The 19,427-nt window shown below is 40.4% G+C and overlaps 2 protein-coding genes and 1 long non-coding RNA gene across 4 annotated transcripts; 1 reads left to right on the top strand and 2 right to left on the bottom strand.

Annotated features, from left to right (window-relative positions):
* Positions 1-2,054, bottom strand: LOC128198666 (uncharacterized). The gene is made up of 2 exons (XR_008251388.1): positions 1,425-2,054; positions 1-270 (listed from the first exon to the last, which is right to left on the bottom strand). It is a non-coding gene; the product is annotated as an uncharacterized LOC128198666 (long non-coding RNA).
* Positions 2,055-4,984: 2,930 nt separating this feature from the next.
* On the top strand, positions 4,985-10,233 carry LOC112044141 (prefoldin subunit 2). The gene is made up of 3 exons (XM_024079885.2): positions 4,985-5,362; positions 8,256-8,397; positions 9,224-10,233. Exons 1-3 carry the CDS (start codon positions 5,226-5,228, stop codon positions 9,371-9,373), a joined length of 429 nt encoding a protein of 142 aa, XP_023935653.2. The 5' UTR covers positions 4,985-5,225; the 3' UTR covers positions 9,374-10,233.
* On the bottom strand, positions 10,221-19,097 carry LOC112044140 (uncharacterized). Of its 2 annotated transcripts, none has more exons than XM_052885211.1 (4): positions 18,078-19,097; positions 16,231-16,961; positions 14,415-14,535; positions 10,221-13,868 (listed from the first exon to the last, which is right to left on the bottom strand). In XM_052885211.1, exons 1-4 carry the CDS (start codon positions 18,289-18,291, stop codon positions 13,255-13,257), a joined length of 1,680 nt encoding a protein of 559 aa, XP_052741171.1. In that variant the 5' UTR covers positions 18,292-19,097; the 3' UTR covers positions 10,221-13,254. The 2 variants fall into 2 exon arrangements, with proteins under 2 accessions (XP_052741171.1, XP_023935650.2); XM_024079882.2 differs by having other exon boundaries at positions 13,745-13,938.
* Positions 19,098-19,427: the final 330 nt, after the last annotated feature.

Raw genomic sequence — 19,427 nt, 5'->3', positions numbered from 1 at the left:
TTACAGATGCTATCTTTCTAACAGCTAGCAGGATAGGTACAATGAAGTTACACACTAAATAATCAAATTTATTTTATAATTAACAAAAATGAGTAAGAATATAGATGGATGGCTGACATAGAGAGCTCCTGGAATTAGACACACACACACACCACATAATTCTTAAGCTGGCTCAGCTAGTCAGTCTTGTTGTCAAAGCACTCATCTTCATGTCTCTGAGTCAATATCAGTGGTTCATCATAATGGTCTGTTCATAATAATCAATTTAGTCTGAAATTAAAAAAAAAAATTAATCTTTCATACTAAAAGTTACATAGAATCTTTGAGAGGAAAACATTAGGAGTGGTGTCCTGGGTTTGATCCCTGGCTGGGCCGATTGAGGTTTTCTCAATTGGTCTAGGTCTGGCTGGTGGGAGGCTTCGGCCAGTTACCACCTTACTGGCAAAGACCTACCACTAAGCGATTTAGCATTCCAGTACGATGCCATGAAGAAACCAAAAGGGGTGTGGATTGTCTTACTACTCCTAACAAGTTAGCCCGTTACCATCATAGATTACATCATCACTTACCATCAGGTGAGATTGTAGTCAAGGGCTAACTTGTAAAGAATAAAAAAAAAAACCTGCTCCAATGTGGATTGGTAGTTATGGTGTTAATATACCACTATCAGATGTTAATGATAATTAATGTTCCGAAGGTCCTGTGTTTGATCCCCGGCTGGACCAATTGAGACTTACGGCCAAGCAATTTAGCATTCCGGTGTGATGACGTGTAGCAACTGCAAGGGTTGTGGATTTTCAGTTTAAATTGTAAAGAATAAAAAATAAAATATAACAGTAACATTTAGCTCTCAGTAGAGGATTTTGAATGGTATATCTAAATGCCTAGATAAACTAACTCTGCGAACCCATTGTAATTATGACACTGTTGTTGGCTGGTGAAGGAATAAAACACCCTAAAGAGCTAGAGAACTGTTCAAATCCTTTAATAATAAGTCTGTTTGTGAAGTCACTAATCACACACTTAGGTAAACCTATGTATATTAGTGCCGATTCACACGAGACTTAGAGATTAACACTGGGATAAAAATAACACGCGGACTTTTCTAAGAGACAGAGGAAATGCCCACTCTCTCCAATAGGAGAGAGTGGGCAATAGCGCAGCCCGGATGTGCTAAATACTTCCAAACAAAGAAATTACTGCTATAACTAGTGCAGGGACATGTAGTAGACAAGCAGCGCGATCACTTATTAATCGGGCATTGTTGATTGTTCTTCAGTTGGCTAACTGTAAGTTAACCACTTGTAGTTACGCTAACCACCTTAGCCCTGCCTTGCCTGAGTTAAGGGTTGATTTAATGAGAAACTTCTTAAGAAATGGACATCGACAAAATTAGATAGAGGTAGTTTTTCTTTTTTGTTTACTTTTATATTTTTGATTAACAATAACACAAACGAAGTAAACTTTGCTCCTAAGATCACTATAATTTAGTAAAACTTTGCTCAATTTCTAAATTCTCTTTAAAACCTGAAAAATAAAAACTTTGTTTTGTTTATAAAATTTAAATTTCTAATCCACAGTTATTAATATGCTATGTTTCACCACAGACTAATAGGATACCCCGTTATTTTGACACTAGCCTACACAGACAACAGGGAGATTACCAAATAGTCCAAATAGCCCTTGGTTAAATTCGTTAATTGCGTTTTGTTACTTGAGTTGCATGTACCATTTTCTCACGCTATTGTCTTCAATAGTAGATATTTGTCGTGAAATTTAATGCTTCTTTAATGTTTTAAACAAAAGACATAAAACTTTGTTAAAATATATGCATTATTATGGAGTTTGACTTAAATTTGATAATATTATTAACGATAGTTTCACTATCGTTTTGCATAAACAATACGCAATCTTCATGAATGATTTCAGTTCATCGTTCACCATCCGGTCTTCATATAATGAACTAAATTAGACAATACCAATGTAAAGTTACGATTGATCGTTGATCGTAGCCGATCGTATGAACTTTACGATCAATGAAGTCCGTTAGACAATTAGGCCCATGTTCCTTGCCCACAGCCATAGAGTACATTGAATATAGCACAGCCAAGGAACATATTTACTCAGCAATACAGCCCACTATAGTCCACAAGTTTAGGCTTTTTACACAACAATATCACTTCTCAAAAAGGTTCTTTTAAGCGACACTTTTGTTTCGATTCACATACATTTTATTTTTAATAATAAGCTTTACGGCTCTGGGTTCTAGCCCTTTTGAGCCCGGATTCACATACAATTAATTAATTATCTCGGACTAATTATAGAAGGATCTGCCTCGCAAGACGTTACCTCTCTGTCAATCAATCAACGATCTAACGCGTGTATAAAAACTAACAAACGCGTTAGATTGTTCGATTGTATCGATGTTTCATTGTTGTAATCGTTTTCGTTGACTGAAAAAACTCCCTAATCATTCCGGTTTGTGTAGTAGTTCAATGGCATGAAAAATGGTCAACAACTTCTAATTCACTAAAAGATGACGTGACGTTCGATTTCAGTCTCACCTGATGGTAAGCGATGATGCAATCTAAGATGGAAGCGGGCTAACTTGTTAGGAGGAGGATGAAAATCCACACCCCATCACACGTTTCTACACGACATCGTACCGGAACGCTAAATCGCTTGGCGGTACACCTTTTTTTTACCAGGACCTCCTTCTTGTAAATCCACCGCGCATGCCACTGCACCACGGAGGTCATCAAAAACATAATTATAATAAATAATAAATTTGTAATAAAAACAATATTTAAAAGAAAAATAGATACTATTCTTCTAACGAACGAACGAACAGCAAAACATCGGTCTATTAATTTAATATTCTGTGTACAGATTATATTATTCTTGTTAAATATTTTATTATTTATTCTTGTTAAATATTATCGATGACTGAGTTTACCTCGTCCCCTTCAAAAAACGACAGACAATTTTGTTGCTGCATTTGGGTAAGATGCATTTCCATTTCTAATTTCTCTATGTTAAATATATAGAGTTTGCGCAAAAACAATACAAACGACATAAAAAGAACCCAAGCAGACATGAGTCACAAACCATTATGAAAAATAAAGATATTGAGTTTTATGGGTATTAAATGTGCATTTATAAAATTAAATTATAACTTTAATTAATTTTAGAAATGTCGTATTTTCATATCAAAAGAAGAAAGAAGTTGTAATTAAAACGATTTCATTTATTTTAATGTGAATTTAACTTTTCATTAATTGCAGAATTACCATATACTATGATAATTTTTTTGATTTTGTATTAACATTTGACAGTTCACACTTCACAGCACAGAACACTACTTTATTTGCTGTCTATGAATAATACTCCTACTTATATATCAGTATTCGTTAATGATTCGTTAACTAAATCCAGTCTGTCGTGCGTATTTTCTTCCCTTGTAATTTTTGTTATTTCGTTTTGTTCTCGTTTCGTTGTTATTGTTAATTATACTTTATTTGTTGTTTGTTTACTGTTTTTACCCGACTGCAAGAAGGGTTATGTTTTTCGCGCGTATCTTGTATGTATGTATGTAATATTCTTCATTACCTCATATCTTCTAAACCGTTGAACGGATTTACGTAATTCAGATAACGTTAGATTTATTTTAATAAACCAAGTGTTCTTAGATAGGTGAAATTAGAAAAAAACCAACAAGACGACTGTGAGACACTATAGAATCGGGGTGAAGTTTTTTTTTTGTGAATATTGCAACATGCGAATCAAATTCAAGGGATTTTTGTGAGAATTTCAAAATGGAATATCATGGCCATGTTAAAAAAACTACAATTAGGAAAACGTTATTGATTAATTCTAATATTAATTAAGTCTATACATAATACGCGAGGCGGACGACTATAAGGTGCGAGGTTTATGAAGTGTAGTTATAAAACACCTAAAATAGACTAAAAGAAATATATTGATTATAAAAATCGGACAAGTGCGAGTCGGATTCGGCCACCGAGGGTTGCGTAGATTTTTTGAATATTTACTTAATCTCGGTTGGACTTAGGTATACATTATGCTTTGTAACAAATTAGGCTTTGTAACAAACGTAACAAATAAATCCGAAATTCACCATCTATCGTAACTAAAAAGTGTGAAATAAATTAATTAATTAAACAAATAAAAAAACCCGGCATAAATGATATAAAAACTGATTAAACTAAAGTCATTCATTTCATTTTAATAGGTCCCTATTAAAATATGTAGACGAAAATCATTCTATTTAATATAATAGGTCCCGACTGTTTTCTAATTGTTTTCTACACTTTTGGACTGAGCTTGTTTTTTTTTCTTTTCAGTTTTTGTATTATTTATGCAGTCGGGTTTTTTTATCTGTTTAATTAATTAATTTATTTATTAATTTTATTTAGTTTGGTACGAAAATGAGTGAACCGGAGCCTGGTACTAGCCGGAGCAGTTATTCCGCGTTGCTATCGTTTCCGTCACCAAAAAAGAAACGTACGAATCAATCACCTTTATCGTCCTCCGAGAAAACCGTTTTGATTAATGTGTTTAAATATGTCGAGGAAACCTTATGCTTGCTTCTACATAATAAAGAAACAAAACTATAAGAGTTCTTTATTGCCTACGTAACCCTTAATATAAGTAAAGCATTATCTGTTTGATAAATAACATGATATATTATATAGGAATATAGAATTAAAAAAATATTTGTTTATCAAAGGAAGTTTTATTTCATGACAATATTCGTAAATAATGATAAAATTTTGAGCACCCCTGAGTCAGCTGTTTTTGTTTGTTTACATTGTTTAAAATACCTACTCGATTTGACTATAGTATCACAGATTAATAGATACACAGTAGCTCAATTGCGAAATGCCGTAGCTCAATTATTGTGAAATGCCGATTTTAATCACTCTTTCAAAACAAATGTGTCACTGTCAATGTCAAGGTTCTGTCAGTGTCAAGTGTCAACTCTCATCAAGTCAAGCGTTTCTCTACTTGTATTTTGTATTTGTAATATAAAAATTTACAATTAGTTAGAAATAAATTAATGAATTAAAACTATAATTCAAATGATCTATCAGTTTACATGAATGATAAAAATATATGCGATAACTAGTTTCAAAACACTTTAATTCTGTTCTTAATCACGGGGATCTAGACATAACCTTATTTGTATTCCTTCAAAACAAAAAATGGCAAAGAACACTGGCAAGGGCAATAAATCGAAATCTAACGAAGAAGTTTTCGCCGGGTTTCAAAATCTGCGCAGCGAGCAGCGGCAACTTGCCAACAAAATATCTGAATTGGAGATGGATCTCAATGAGCACAAGTGAGTGAGATCGTTTCAGTCTTTATAATATAAAATCATCCATAAAACTCAGCATGTACGTGTGTATAGAACTCCGGACCTGTTTTTCACTGACCAAATTTTGTCAGTCCTTAGACTTACTCCGGCCCTGTCATAAAATCCATTAGCAGACATCTATAACCTAGGCTACATTTCTTCCTCCTCATCGGAGCAGCGTGACCCCCAAGCAAATTTCACCTATTGGGGCTTTGGCTGGTGATCTCAATCATGTATAGGTATCGTATTGTACCAACCACATATTCACATACAACAATTTGGCCGTATCCATGACAACCCATTTTTGATCTGATTTTTGTTGAATACCTATTAAGAAATAAATTACCAACATACTATACAAAAAATAAATAAATAATACTATTTTTATTTTTATTTTTTTTTTGTTCCATGAAATATCATGCAATCAGTCAAAAAGACTATGAGCTTTGTGACTCATCATCATGGAGCAGATGATGGTAGAGGGTTTTAGGTTTGATGTTGGTATGACATGAGTATCCCCCACTAGAGACATTCATATTGTTGTTACGACTGAAGTATTACACATCCAGCTCCAAGATTCTTTTTCTTTTCAGACGTTTGAGATGGTCTGGTATAGTGAGCTGAGCTGCCAGTGGATTGGGATGGTGTTCCAATCGCTGTTTATAAGTCCTGCTACACTGTTGGACTTCCTCTTTCATTGTTTTGATACACAGATACTCATGGATCTCGCTATTTATAATGAACCATGAATTCTGCATCCCGGTTGCACTAAAGTGGCGCGCCTTGCTATATGACTGGTCTCCTGCCGTATTAAAATTCTATCTTAATGCCTTTCAAATGACTCTCCCAGATCAGACCAACTTAGTACGATGGGGGAAAGCCACTGAAAAATCTTGCTATATGTGTGGTGAGGCAATAGGAACAGCAAGGCACTTGTTGGTTGGATGCAAGGTGCTCCTGGATAGGGGTCTTTACTCACGTTGTCATGATAGAGTACTCCAAATTATACGTGAAAAAGGATTGACTACAAATAAGAGACAAATTAACTTCATCAAAGCAGGTTCAACAATAACAAAATCATTTAGTAAGCCTTACTCAATCCTAGATTCTGCACCTGATTGAACTTTATTAATGGATACATATAAAACACATTATAAATTCCCAGGATGTCGCTATTTTGAGATCTAGACCAGACATTTTTCTTTTGTCCAAACAAACTAAGCGAATAGTACTTGTAGAGCTTACTGTGCCGTGGGATGGGAGACTAACATTCCAAAGGACCACAATATAAAAGTGAATAAATATTATGACCTAACAAATGAACTAACTAAAAATTGCTATGTAGTTAGTCTGTACGCCGTAGAAGTAGGTGCAAGAGGATTACCAGCAAAATCTCTCTATAACTTGCTTAAAGACCTTGGCCTCTCTAGAAGTGCAGCTAGTTCTATATTAGAACGAGTATCCAAAGCTGCTCTAATAGGATCTTACCAAATTTGGATAGGTAGGGAGAACAACACGAGCAGAGAAGGGGAGTGTTGATTGATTGTCAAGGAATTCCTTAACCCTACATCCAGTAGTCACAAGTCCTGGACTTTGCTTGGTGTTTTTCTCTCTACCACGCGATGGACCTGGTACCCGCATGGTGAATCCATGGAATGCTAAGATCTTCTTCTTCTTTATTCTGGGCCGTTTCCGCACTTAGCCATTTGATTGGCTGTTGTGCGTGGGTCCCTCCGGTGTAGGTTCCCGCTGGATTTATTCCATCCAGCCGAGCTCGCTCCAGAAGCTTAGCAGGCCGCCCAGGTCGCCGATAGCCTCATGGAGTGTCGCTGAGGAGCCAATGTAGGTTGCTCGTTGTTCCGTTACGCCTCTGCAACTGAGCATAACGTGTAGCGGTGTCTCGTCCTCCTCCATGCTAAGATATTAGTCTCATTGCATATTTGCTTGAGTATGTAGTTCTCAGCTCTTTGAATTATTGAGATGCTGGAGTCACAAGCGGAACCCCAGAGCTGTATTCCATATTGCCCTATTGGTTTCAATGCAGCTTTGTAGATGAGAAGTTTGTTGTCCAGTGATAGTTTCGAGTTTCTCGAAAATTAATATCATTACTATTTTATAATTATTATCACCACTATTTTATAGTGGTGATAATAATTATTAGAAAACTTAAAATTAAAGTTAAGAGGGTTCCAAATGCGCCTTGGTCCGAGAAGAGCCCACAACAAACTCAGCCAGGTTTATCCTTTTTTAGTTTATCACCATTTAACAATAGGTATAAAGGTAGCCTGTCATGTAATACATTTTATTTCCAAGCAATTTTGTTATTTACGTAATCATTGAATACGACTTTTCTATAAGCTTACGTTTAATAAAAACTTTGAACCTATTGAGAGACATGCCAGTGGTTTCATGTGTGTGTTATTATAAAAACGTAAGTAATTGTAAGATCTCAGATGCTACTACAGGATTTTCGTGGGTGGCTAGCAATGCTGTGTCGTCAGCAAAAGTCGCTACTAATACTCCAGGGGTTTGTGGTAGATCAGAAGTAAATAGCCTTTATGCCAAACTTTATCAAAGGCTTGTAGTATATCGAGGAATACAGAGGAGCAATATTGTTTGCGTTCAAGTGCTCCTCTTATTTATTTATTTATTATTCAACAAAAAACACATTTCAATTAAGCCTAACCATAGTGCAACACAAACCACAGTTGGTTGGTTATGACATGACATACGCGATGAACTTGTTCAATACTATTTTTATAAATAATGTTTATATAGATTATTTAATTACAGGACAGCCTGTATAAGTTAGTAGTAGTACTTAGTATTTAGTGAAACACTGCGCGTGCACTGGCAACTATCACTGGTGCGTGTTCAGGATCGTGATCGAGACGCTGCGCGGCGTGGAGGCGGCGCGCAAGTGCTTCCGCATGGTGGGCGGCGTGCTGGTGGAGCGCACCGTGGCCGACGTGCTGCCCGAGCTGGAGGGCAACCGCGACCGCCTGCCCGCGGCGCTGCAGGTGCGTGCCACACATATGCACTAGATGTTTCGTTGTTTGTTTGTTTAAAAAACCGGCCAAGTGCGTGTCGGGCCACGCGAGGTGTAGGGTTCCGTAGAATTCAGTTAGCATTTTAATCCCTTCTGTGATGCACAAAAATATTGATGACTATATAGGATCGTCATCAATATTTTTGTTATAGAATACACGATACAAAATTCATTCTCAATTTGTATGTAGGGAAGGTACCCTAAAAAAAATATTTTTCAAGATTTTATTTTACAACTTTGTTCACATTTTTTATTTATAGTTTTCTAGTAGTAATGGACGGACAGACGGACATGACTAAACTATAAGGGTTCCTCGTGGACTACTGAACCCTAAAAGTGTGTGTGTTGAGTGACCGCACATTGAGGGATGATGACAGTTTTTTAAATTGTATATGACGGCGGAGCAGACTAAATTTCATTTCTGATAATGGAGAAGCCTCAGCGCAGGTTCTAAGCTGCTACGTGTGAAGGATGGCAGATACACAAAGTAACACTATCAATTGTTAGCGGAACGACCGCATAACTTACTAATACAGTTCTACCCTTAGGAAACTAAAACTGTATGAATTTTCATCTAATTACGATAAAAGATTTTGAAATTTTATCTTATTTATTTTGCAAATATCCAGTCGATCTTTGCTTTTTATGTATAATGACCTTATTTACTTCGGGTAAATAAGGTCATTATTGTATCATAAAAATCAATATATTCAAACCTAGTCATCATCCCTATTGAGGTAAAGTTGTTTAGCTGTCCGCGTCACGCTCGCTCGTGGCTGAGCCCGCTGTGCTTGCAGGCGCTGAACGAGCAGCTGGCGCGCAAGGGGCAGGAGATCAACGACTACATCGAGCGGCACGACATCCGCGTGCAGCGCGGCGCCGACAGCGAGCCCGCCGCCGCCGCCGCCGCCGACACCAAGACCAACGTGCTGGCGGCCAGCGCCTGAGCGCGCGCCCTCACTGACCCACTTCATGTTATGCTTTCTACATAGCCCAACCAGACAAATCAAAATCTCACTAAAATTAACAAATTAATTCTTTCCACTGGCATGCTAAGGTTGCAAGGTCCCTTGAGTGAGAGTGAGCTGTTTATACTTCTGGTCGGGCCGGCGTGCAGCGTGCCGCGCGCCGCGTGCCGCTGCACCAGTGAAGCTGTCACCAGCTACAGTGTTGAGTGACGACAAAAGCACAAGTCATACTTACCACTCATAAAATGACCTGATCATTTTCATTTTGTTTCAAGATTACCTAAGCTATCAATTTGTAGATAATCCAGTCAGGACTGAACAGGTCAGCGGCCTTGTTGTTATGTGTCTCGGTGTACCATTCAAACAATGAGTCACTAATCGATTTTCGTCGTATTTTCGTTTTTGTGATCATCTAACATCGTTATTTCCTTGACCTTGACTACGCCATTTTTACATCAAGATGCAATGATGTTTTGTTTTACCAAACATCTAACATGAATATTAGTTACATGAAAATGAAGTTTTTTGTTAAAAAAACGTTAATACTTGCAACTTCCACTACTATACTAATGCAAATAATAAATGACGATAATTATGTGAAAAACAATGTTAGATATTTTTAAAAACGAAACACGATGAAAAACTATATAGTGAGTGATTATATGAATGATAAACCGAGTCACACAACAACCGCTGATCACATCGTTCGCTGCCACAACATCACCTCACCAGATTCCATCTCATCAATGGGAAATAATATTTTAAATTTACAGAACTAAATTATTTATTAGTAATAGAAATTAACACTAAGTTCTAATAAAATACATTTTTAATTAAAATTGTTGTTTATTTTCATAACACAAATGTAGTGAAAACATTACAATGTTTCATTGAGTTGCTTCACAGCAAGTACTCGATTGGTTATGCATTCGCAGCGTGCAACACAAATAATTATATTTTATAAAAATTGGTTGCTCTCCCGCTGTACACTAAATAAATGAATACTCAACTTGTGCGTCACCGACGTGTACAGTTGGCTAGCTGACTCTTTTTTTTAAGTGGTCGTATATTGTTCATAAGTATAGATTATCGTTTTAGTAGAATGAAAAAAAAATATCATATTTTTTCAAGACGTGATTAGATGAAAATCAAAATTTTTAAATATTTTTTTGACAATATGAGCCAAAACGCCTGTCGGCCATGACGGTCTATATTTCAACTGTTTCATGACGTCACATTAACAAATCCCTTACAAACGGAGCATTTGACAAAAATGTATGTTATCAATTTTGACGTTTAGTACATCAAATAACTGTATGACGTCACAAAATGGATGACAGCGTTTTTGACATTTGGAAAAGAAGATGGTCTATTTCAGGTCCACTCTTGTACCCCACCATTAAAATTTAAAAAAATATAAGGATTTTATTAAAAATCTAAATAATAAAAAATCTATACTTATAATAAATCTGTAGAGAGGTCAATTCTGTACATGAAATATATTTCCAAAATAACTATCAGGCGGTGATTAGTGATCGATACTGATGCCAAAAATGCAATCAGTAAAATTTTTGTCTGTCTGTCTGTCTGTATGTTCTTTATAGAAACGAAAACTACTGGACGGATTTTAACAAAACTTGGTACAATTATTCAACATACTCCTGGGCAGGTTATAGTATACTTTTCATTACGCTATGGTCAATAGGAGCAGAGCAGTGAAGAGAAATGTTGAGAAAACGGGAGAAGTTATTCAATTTTTTAAGCTTCCGTCGCGTGTACAGCCTTAATGGTTAAAGCTACATAGAAATCATGTATGACGGAAATGTTCTCCTTAAAATTATCTATAAAAACACAAGAGCATATATATGTCTACCTTTTATGGTTGACTCACAATAACACGTGTAACTCCCAATAGCTTAGCAGTTCGGAGCTTTCTAATTATATTTGTCTACTCTTATGTTTATAACACTCATCACTCATCCTTAATAAGAAAGTTAACATTATAACCTATTCAATAAAAAAAGAATCATAAAAATCGGTAAAGAAACACCAAAGTTATACAAGAAATATGCTAAGCCATCGCGCGTGAATACTAATTCATGCTATATGGATTATTTTTGTGTAACGGCTCGACGCGACTCGCGGTGGGAGGAATAAATAAAGAAGTGCAGCCTTAATGAGTAGGGTAGGGGTAGGGTAGGGGTATGGTAGCGGTAGTGTAGGGTAAGGGTAGGGCAGGGGTAAGGTAGGGTCGTGGTAGGGTAGGGGTAGGGTTGGGATAGGGTAGGGTAGGATAGGGGTAGTTGAAAGTTTACAACGACTTTCACGCGGACGAAGTTGCGGGCGTCCGCTAGTAATAAATAAATGTAACTAAATAAAAGGAAATATTTAAAATAAAAACCCAAGTATTTGAGTTATATAAAGAAGGTAACTATGACATGACAATTAACAGCAAACGTCAAATAGACTATTGCATTGAAAACGTCATCAATCCGCCATTATTACCCATTTAAGTGTTGCATATCTTGGGAGAGAATGAATATTATTTCAAAAGAACTAAAGTAAATTCATAGATTTGTTTATTCAAAAATAGTTTAAAAAAATATTTTCTTTTATTTCCGCCAGGGTACAATGACTGATCCTGAGCTCGATACAATTTTGGACCATCTTCTTTAATAAATATATAATTTTTTTAATTAAATTTAATAAAAAATCGTTAACTTTAATTAATCAATATCGATATATTTCGGACCGTTATTCCATGTACTATGCGAAATTAATATTGTTTATATTAAATTTGATACAACTACCCCATTATTGTATTGAGTCAACTACCCCATTATTGTACTCAATGTTACTTGTTAGGTGAGGCGACGAAGAGCAATCGCAAAATGTATGTCAATGTGTGAGTCAGATCTTAATCAAATTATTATTATTATTATTATAGTGCGACATAGAAGAGTACAAGGTAATAAAACTAAATGACCTCGCTGTGGCAACACCACACTACTGTCATTGTCACAACAATCCGTCGTTAAAGAGCAAACAATCATTATTGTTATTGATAGTTCTATCATATTATTAAAATTATACTGAAAAATCGGACAATTACCAGACGAATTACAATAAATATAATTTATTCAGATGAGATTGGCTTGAATTTATTTATTTAAATTTAATAAATGTAAACCATGCAATCAGCTATCTTAGTACCTTAGCATGATGTTTACTTCGGTGCTAGTAAGTATTTCCTAAATTTATATAAGATAATAATATTATTTTCAACAAAATTTTGATAATAGTATTATTTTAAGAACATAATATTACCTATTAAAGAACAAAATATCAATGATAATTATCTATTCTTTTGTGTCGCACAATACTTCATGCACAATTAATTTAAATATAAAAAAACTTAACAACACCCTAATTTCAACCCAAAAATATGTCGTCTGCTGTGACTGGAATGTAAAACTTAAAGTAAAAGTGTTGCATTAATTACAATTTACACCTTAGCCCTCAGCGCCGCAGCAACGTACACGCGCTGGCTCCGGCTGCCAGCGCCGCATATCGGCACTTTACTCTATCTACATATTATCAAAAATACAAAATACTCTGTAAATGTAGCTATACAAAATATATGTCAGTCATCACAACATCGTTTGGAGGTGATATCATTATATGACGTATGTAGCACCGTTCACAATATCAATAACTTTAACACTTACCTACTTTTACTTACTGTACTTTTATAATAAATTCGAGTGGATAGCGCCAAGTCGTACAGTACCTAGTACATGAGGTACCGGGGCGACGTGTCGTGCGCGTGCACGCCTCGTCGGGGCGACGTGTCGTGCGCGCTAGAAGTGCACGACGTCGCTGGGCGCGTAGGTCTCGCCGGGGCGCAGCGGCGACGTGTCGTGCGCGCGCAGGCGCGGCGCGGGCTCGGCGGGCCAGTCGCTGCTGCCGCCCGACTTGCGCAGCACGCGCAGCCCCTCCACCGCCATGCGCTTGTCCACCGCCTTGCACATGTCGTAGAGCGCCAGCGCCGCCAGCGCGCAGCCCGCCAGCGCCTCCATCTCCACGCCCGTGCGCGCGCGCGCGCCCACCTCGCACAGCACGCGCACGCGGCCCGCGTCCGTGGGCGGCAGCTGCACGCGCACGCGCGCGCGCGCCAGCGGCAGCGGGTGGCACAGCGGCAGCAGCTCGGCCGCGCGCTTGGCGCCCAGCACGCCCGCCACCTGCGCCACCGTCAGCGCGTCGCCCTTGGGCAGGCGCGCGGCGCGCAGCAGGCGCAGCGTGTGCGGCGCCGCGCGCAGCCAGCACTCGGCCTCGGCCGCGCGCGCCGTCTCCGGCTTGTCGCCCACGTCCACCATGCGCGCGCCCTCGGCGTCCACGTGCGTGAGCGAGCACATGCCGCGCGCGAACGAGCGCAGCGGCCCCGCCCGCGCCGCGCGCGTCGCCCGCCCCGCCGCTGTAACGTGCAGGTTAGCCGCCGATGAGTATCATCGGCCGGTTCTTCAGGCGCGCCAGATTCTGCATGCCTACGGACAGCGTCGACGTGGTCGGTGCACACTCGACTACGGCATGGCGCGCGCGCGACGGGGGTGGAGGTGCACCGAGTGAGGGTGGAACGCGCTCGCCATGCGGGTACACAAATCTTACAATTGGCCAATGTGTTCTAATTTTTGATAATGTATTATGTTGTTGTTCTGTAAGGTTCTGTTTAGTTTGCGGAATGGTCACACACTTTCCGCAAATTAAAGGGAACCTTACACGCACGCACTGCGTACGAGCGCGCGGCGCGAGCTGGTGCCGGAGCCGGCGTCACACTCGCCGAGCGAGTGCTCGATCTATCGCACGAAAGAGAGAAAACAGACGTATGGTAATTTTTTTAAACTAGTTTTAACACTTCCCTTCTCCGCTCGTGTCGTTCTTCCGTTACATTAATTAAATTCGGCAAGGAGGCAGTTCAAGCAGCGGTGAAAGTCCTGAGGTCCGTGTACATGGTCGCACTCACCGGCGTGCTGCTTGTGCTTGCGGCGCAGCGCGGCGCGCACCAGCTGCGCCAGCGCCGCGTCGTCCGCGCCCGCGCGCAGCGCGTCGCGCAGGCTGACCTCCGCCTCGCCGAACAGACACACCTGTGTTGATGTTTCACACGGTGTTCATTAACTCTTTCAGGTGCAGTACAGGGCAACAGCAGACTGACTACAGATTGGTCTATAAATAAACCGGGCCTCTAGAAACGAGATGAGCGTTACTGCAGATGTGCACTGTGAACAACTGAACAGTGATGGAGAGCTGGCACATCTCCCCCGGCCTCGGTCGACCGCTCGCGTCCGCTGCTCCTGCTCGACAACTGCACCTCACGCTGCGCAGCAGACGGTCTCCGAGTTGCGAGAACTGGAGTCGGAAGCTGTCCGTCATCCGCCCTACTCACCAGACCTTGCGCCTACAGATTAAGATTTTTTCTAGAATTTGGATAACTTCTTGGCGAAAAAAAAATCAATGTCCGACCGAAGGTTCGCTTTCAGCCGAAAATCGAGTTTCGGCGGTAGTTTCGGTTTTGGCCAAAATAGGCCGAAACTTTTGCCGAAACCGAAACTGATTTCGGAAGTAGTCGTGCACGCACGCAAAATTTTGTATGTCTCGGCAACGTTTTGACGGACTGCGGCGAGCGGACAGCTGTGTGTAGCGACGAAACTTGCTCAGTGCGTTGTCGCCCGACCCAAACATTCTTTAGAGGTTATGTTTTGATGGAACTTTTTTTTTTATTAAGTATAAATACAAAACAAAGTAATTATTAATAAGATTTCAAAAAAAGTAACAACACTTAGTATTTACTGAAACAGTAACAATTAGTGATTTGATTATTTCTGACAAACATTTTGCTATGAGAACTTACTTTATTTAAAAAAATAATAAAAATATTATTAATATTTTTTATATTATGTTAAATAAATAATTAAAACAAACTACCGTTATTCCATTTCATGTCTTGATTAATGCAGAATAATGGGTAAAATGCACCAAACTTCAGGAACATTATACTCGACCACGTGAGTTTTGGTTTCAGCCGAAACTGAAGCCACGGCCGAATATTCGGTTTCGGTTTCGGCCAGAAAACCAGCTTCGGTGAGACTCAAAAAAAATTCAATACCCGAGAGGCAGGACAAAATGCCTTTGAAGAATTTGTTGCTTCCGTCTAGCTGATTTCTTTATTGATGTTGGCAAAGATGCATCGATAGCGTGGGTGTGTTACATTTTTCTGTACAAAACGACAATTTCATAGCATAGCATAGCATATACATAGCAGTCAGGGATAGTGTACCTTCGCAACAGTGAAAGAATTTTTCGAGTCGGTTCAGTAGTTTCGGAGCCTATTCATTGCATACAAACACGCAAACCTTATTACCATAAATAATTTGAATCGTAAAAACCCAAAGAATAGGAACGTTAATTATTAGGTTTGAAATTATCGGTTTTTAAATGAGCCACACCTCCGCGGCGACAGTACAACATTCGTCACAAGTATTAGTTTTGTTGTTTTAACAGCTGCTCGCTACTTGTTCTCAGTGCACAGCTGTGGTCACATTTCGGCGCATCGTTTCTCTGAGGTCTCATCACTCGTTGTCTCTGACCTCTGCTTTGAGGTTTCCAATTAAAAGCGTAATATTTCTCTGGATGGAAAATTTTCGAGAACATCGTCTAGCTGGTAGCAGAGTGCTGTCATGGTTTCGTGTTGGGTTTTCCCAGCGTCGACCTACTCGGAGATCGCTCACGGCGTTGTCGACTCGCGCGCCTGGCGGAGTGGAGGGCGAGGGGCGCGCGCTCACCTTGAGGTTGCCGTCGGCGGTGAGGCGCAGGCGGTTGCAGGAGCCGCAGAACGGCTTGCTCATGGACGAGATGAAGCCCACGCGGCCGCGGTGGCCCGGCGCCTGCCACAGGCTGGCGGTGCGGCAGGGCTCGGGCGCGGCGGGGCGCAGCGCGGGGTAGCGGCGCCGCACGGCGTCCAGCGCCGCGCGCTCGGGCACCATGCGCGCGTCGCGCCACTCGTTGCCGGCGAAGGGCATGAACTCGATGAAGCGCACGTCGATGTCGCGCTCGCGCGTGAGCTCCACGAAGTCGCAGATCTCGTCCTCGTTGAAGCCGCGGACCAGCACCGTGTTGACCTTGACCCGCGGCAGGCCCAGCTGCAGCGCCACGTCCAGGCTGGCCAGCGCGCGCGCCAGGCCCGGGCGGCGCGCCAGGCGCTCGTAGCGGTCGGCGCGCAGCGAGTCCAGCGACAGGTTGAGCGCGTCCAGGCCGGCGCGCTGCAGCGCGGGCAGGCGGCGCGCCAGCGCCACGCCGTTGCTGGTCATGGCCACGGTGCGCACGCCGGGCAGCGCGCGCAGCTCGCGCACCAGCTCGGGCAGGTCGGCGCGCAGCGTGGGCTCGCCGCCCGTCAGGCGCAGCTTGCGCACGCCCAGCGCCGCGAACACGCGCGCCAGGCGCAGCAGCTCGTCGCGCGTCAGCAGCGCCGCGCGCGCGCTGAGCCGCACGCCCTCGGCCGGCATGCAGTACTGGCCTGTTCACACAATGCTCGTCCTGTAGCTGAGCTCAATTTTTGTATACATCTTTATTAAGGAGTTATTATGAAGATGTGAAAAATGCTGTGTGCTGGCTAAAAGTTATAAACAAGTCACGAAAATCAGTTATTTGCAAATATTGTGCTCTGTATGTGAGTGCATTCTAGTCTCTTTCTCAGCGCTTTAATCCGAAAACAGTTAGTATTACAGAAAAACTGCAAGAGACGTTTTATGAGGAACAATTTTTATAATGACCTCTATAGACCTCACGAAAATATTTGCAAAAAACAAATGTAAATTTTTTAGCCTACAAATATTGATATTGATTTTTCACATCTTGAGAGAGAGACGAATATCTTAGCATTCCATGGATTCACCGTGTAGGTGCCGGGTCCATCGCTTGGGAGAGAGAAAAACTCCGAGCAGAGTCCTGAACTTGTGACTACAGGATGTAGGGTTATGGAATTCCTTGACGATCGATCAACACTCCCCATTTTCTGCTCGTGTTGTTCTCCCTGCCTAGCCAAATTTAGTAAGATCCTATTAGAGCTGCTCTACTGGATACTCGTTCTAATATAGAACTAGCTGCACTTCTAGGGAGGCCAAGGTCTTTAAGCAAGTTATAGAGATTTTACTGGTAATCCTCTCACACCTACTTCTACAGCGTACAGACTAATTACATAGCCATTTTTAGTTAGTTCATTTGTTAGATCATAATATTGATTCACTTTTATATTGTGGTCCTTCAGAATGTTAGTCTCCCATCCCACGGCACAGTAAACTCTACAAGTACTATTCGCTTAGTTTGTTTGGACAAAAGAAAAATGTCTGGTCTATAGTCGATAGTCTTCGATAGTCGTTCCACCCACATCTTCTGCTTCTGCCTTCTGGCCCCATCAGACGATGTTTCTGTGCTCGCTCAAAACCCCCCGTGACACTGCTGGGTTCCATTAAGGAGCTTACAACACTTACACAATCAAAAAAAATAACTTTGATGCAAGAAGGCATTGTCCTAATACATTTAATTTTTGAAATAAAAACACTTGTTTTGTAACCTTGCTACTAAGCAAAAGAAAGCTCTAGTCATAAACATTTCAGCCAGTGATCACACTCACATCTCAGATTGCAGCGCTCCGTCAGCGAGATGCGCAGGTAGTCGTGCGTGCGGCCGTGCAAGTCCAGCAGAGGCGGCTCGGGCGGCGCCGTCTGCGGCGAGCCAGTGTGGCAACCGGCGGGGGCGCCGCGCCACGCGAGCGCCCGCAGCCCTGGCGCCAGCAGCGCGCGCCTCACGACGCCGCTGTAGGACGCGCTGCGACTGAACGAGAACATGGCGACGAACGAACTCAAATTGATTGCTCAGATATTGTATGGCATCTGCCACCTTTAAATTGGTCAATAAACGTCCGTGCGCAATTGCAGCCACTCGCTAATGTAACACGTACACGCAACGCATAGCAACCGCTCACGATATCCTTAATGTATGCACAGTGGTTACAAAATACAAATATTTAACTACCATTCATTATACCGCTTTTTGTAATGTAGTGAAGCAGTAGTTTTTGTAACGTGGCACTGTGGCGTTTCCTTTTGCGCCGTACCTACTCAAGATTACTCTCCTTGGTTCCACGGAAAGCTGCTCATAAAATAGATGAAAATTATGAAATGAAGATGAAAAGAAAAGGAACAATCAAAATTCAGCAATTCCTATTTATTTTGTAAGCAAAACATCACAGATTATTAAATACTTCCAAACTCTTCCAAATCCAAAACAATAAACATCCTTCTGACATAGATAATAGTAATACCTTAGATACATAAATAATAGAGGATATGTGGCAAGTAAATATTTTTGAGGCTTCCGGTAACCATGTTTGGTCTCTAAATTGAGCTAGGGCTGTTTTATCGATAATAATTAAGCACTCGATATAAAATTATACAAAATATTATGTTTACTAAAATGAAACATTTTAAATTCTGTCTTACATTATTATAATATAAAATTCCATATAATTGATTTTCTCATTAAAGTGTTTTGTATTTAACACAGATTAATCAATAATATACAGATGGAGCGTACGGAACATGACGGTGTCGTACCCGCTACGAATATGAAATTCAAAAACGAATACGTTCTCTTGTCAGTACGATACGAACCGTCGCATCAGTAATTTTCAATATTACTATACTCTACTATACTCTGTGGTATTTAATAAACATTGTATAGTATAAATTATTTAAACTATACAATGTTTTGTATTGGCGCTCACGAACATTGGCCTGTGTTTATGTCTTGATTGTGTAACGATTACTATCTGATGAATATGGTGTTGTCCTAGACCACCAGCCTAATACTAAACCAAGACAATAGGAAACAAAAATCGTAATTCATCAACAAAATTTATTTATAGAAGTTGCAAAACTTACAATTTTTGATACAACGTTATACGTTATAAATATCAAAAAGT

The sequence above is a fragment of the Bicyclus anynana genome, chromosome 13 (genome assembly GCF_947172395.1).
Source record: "Bicyclus anynana chromosome 13, ilBicAnyn1.1, whole genome shotgun sequence".
In the NCBI taxonomy this organism is placed as follows: domain Eukaryota; kingdom Metazoa; phylum Arthropoda; class Insecta; order Lepidoptera; family Nymphalidae; genus Bicyclus; species Bicyclus anynana.
The sequence above is the reverse complement of the archived record's forward strand: the minus strand, read 5'-3'. Positions and strand labels throughout refer to the sequence as shown.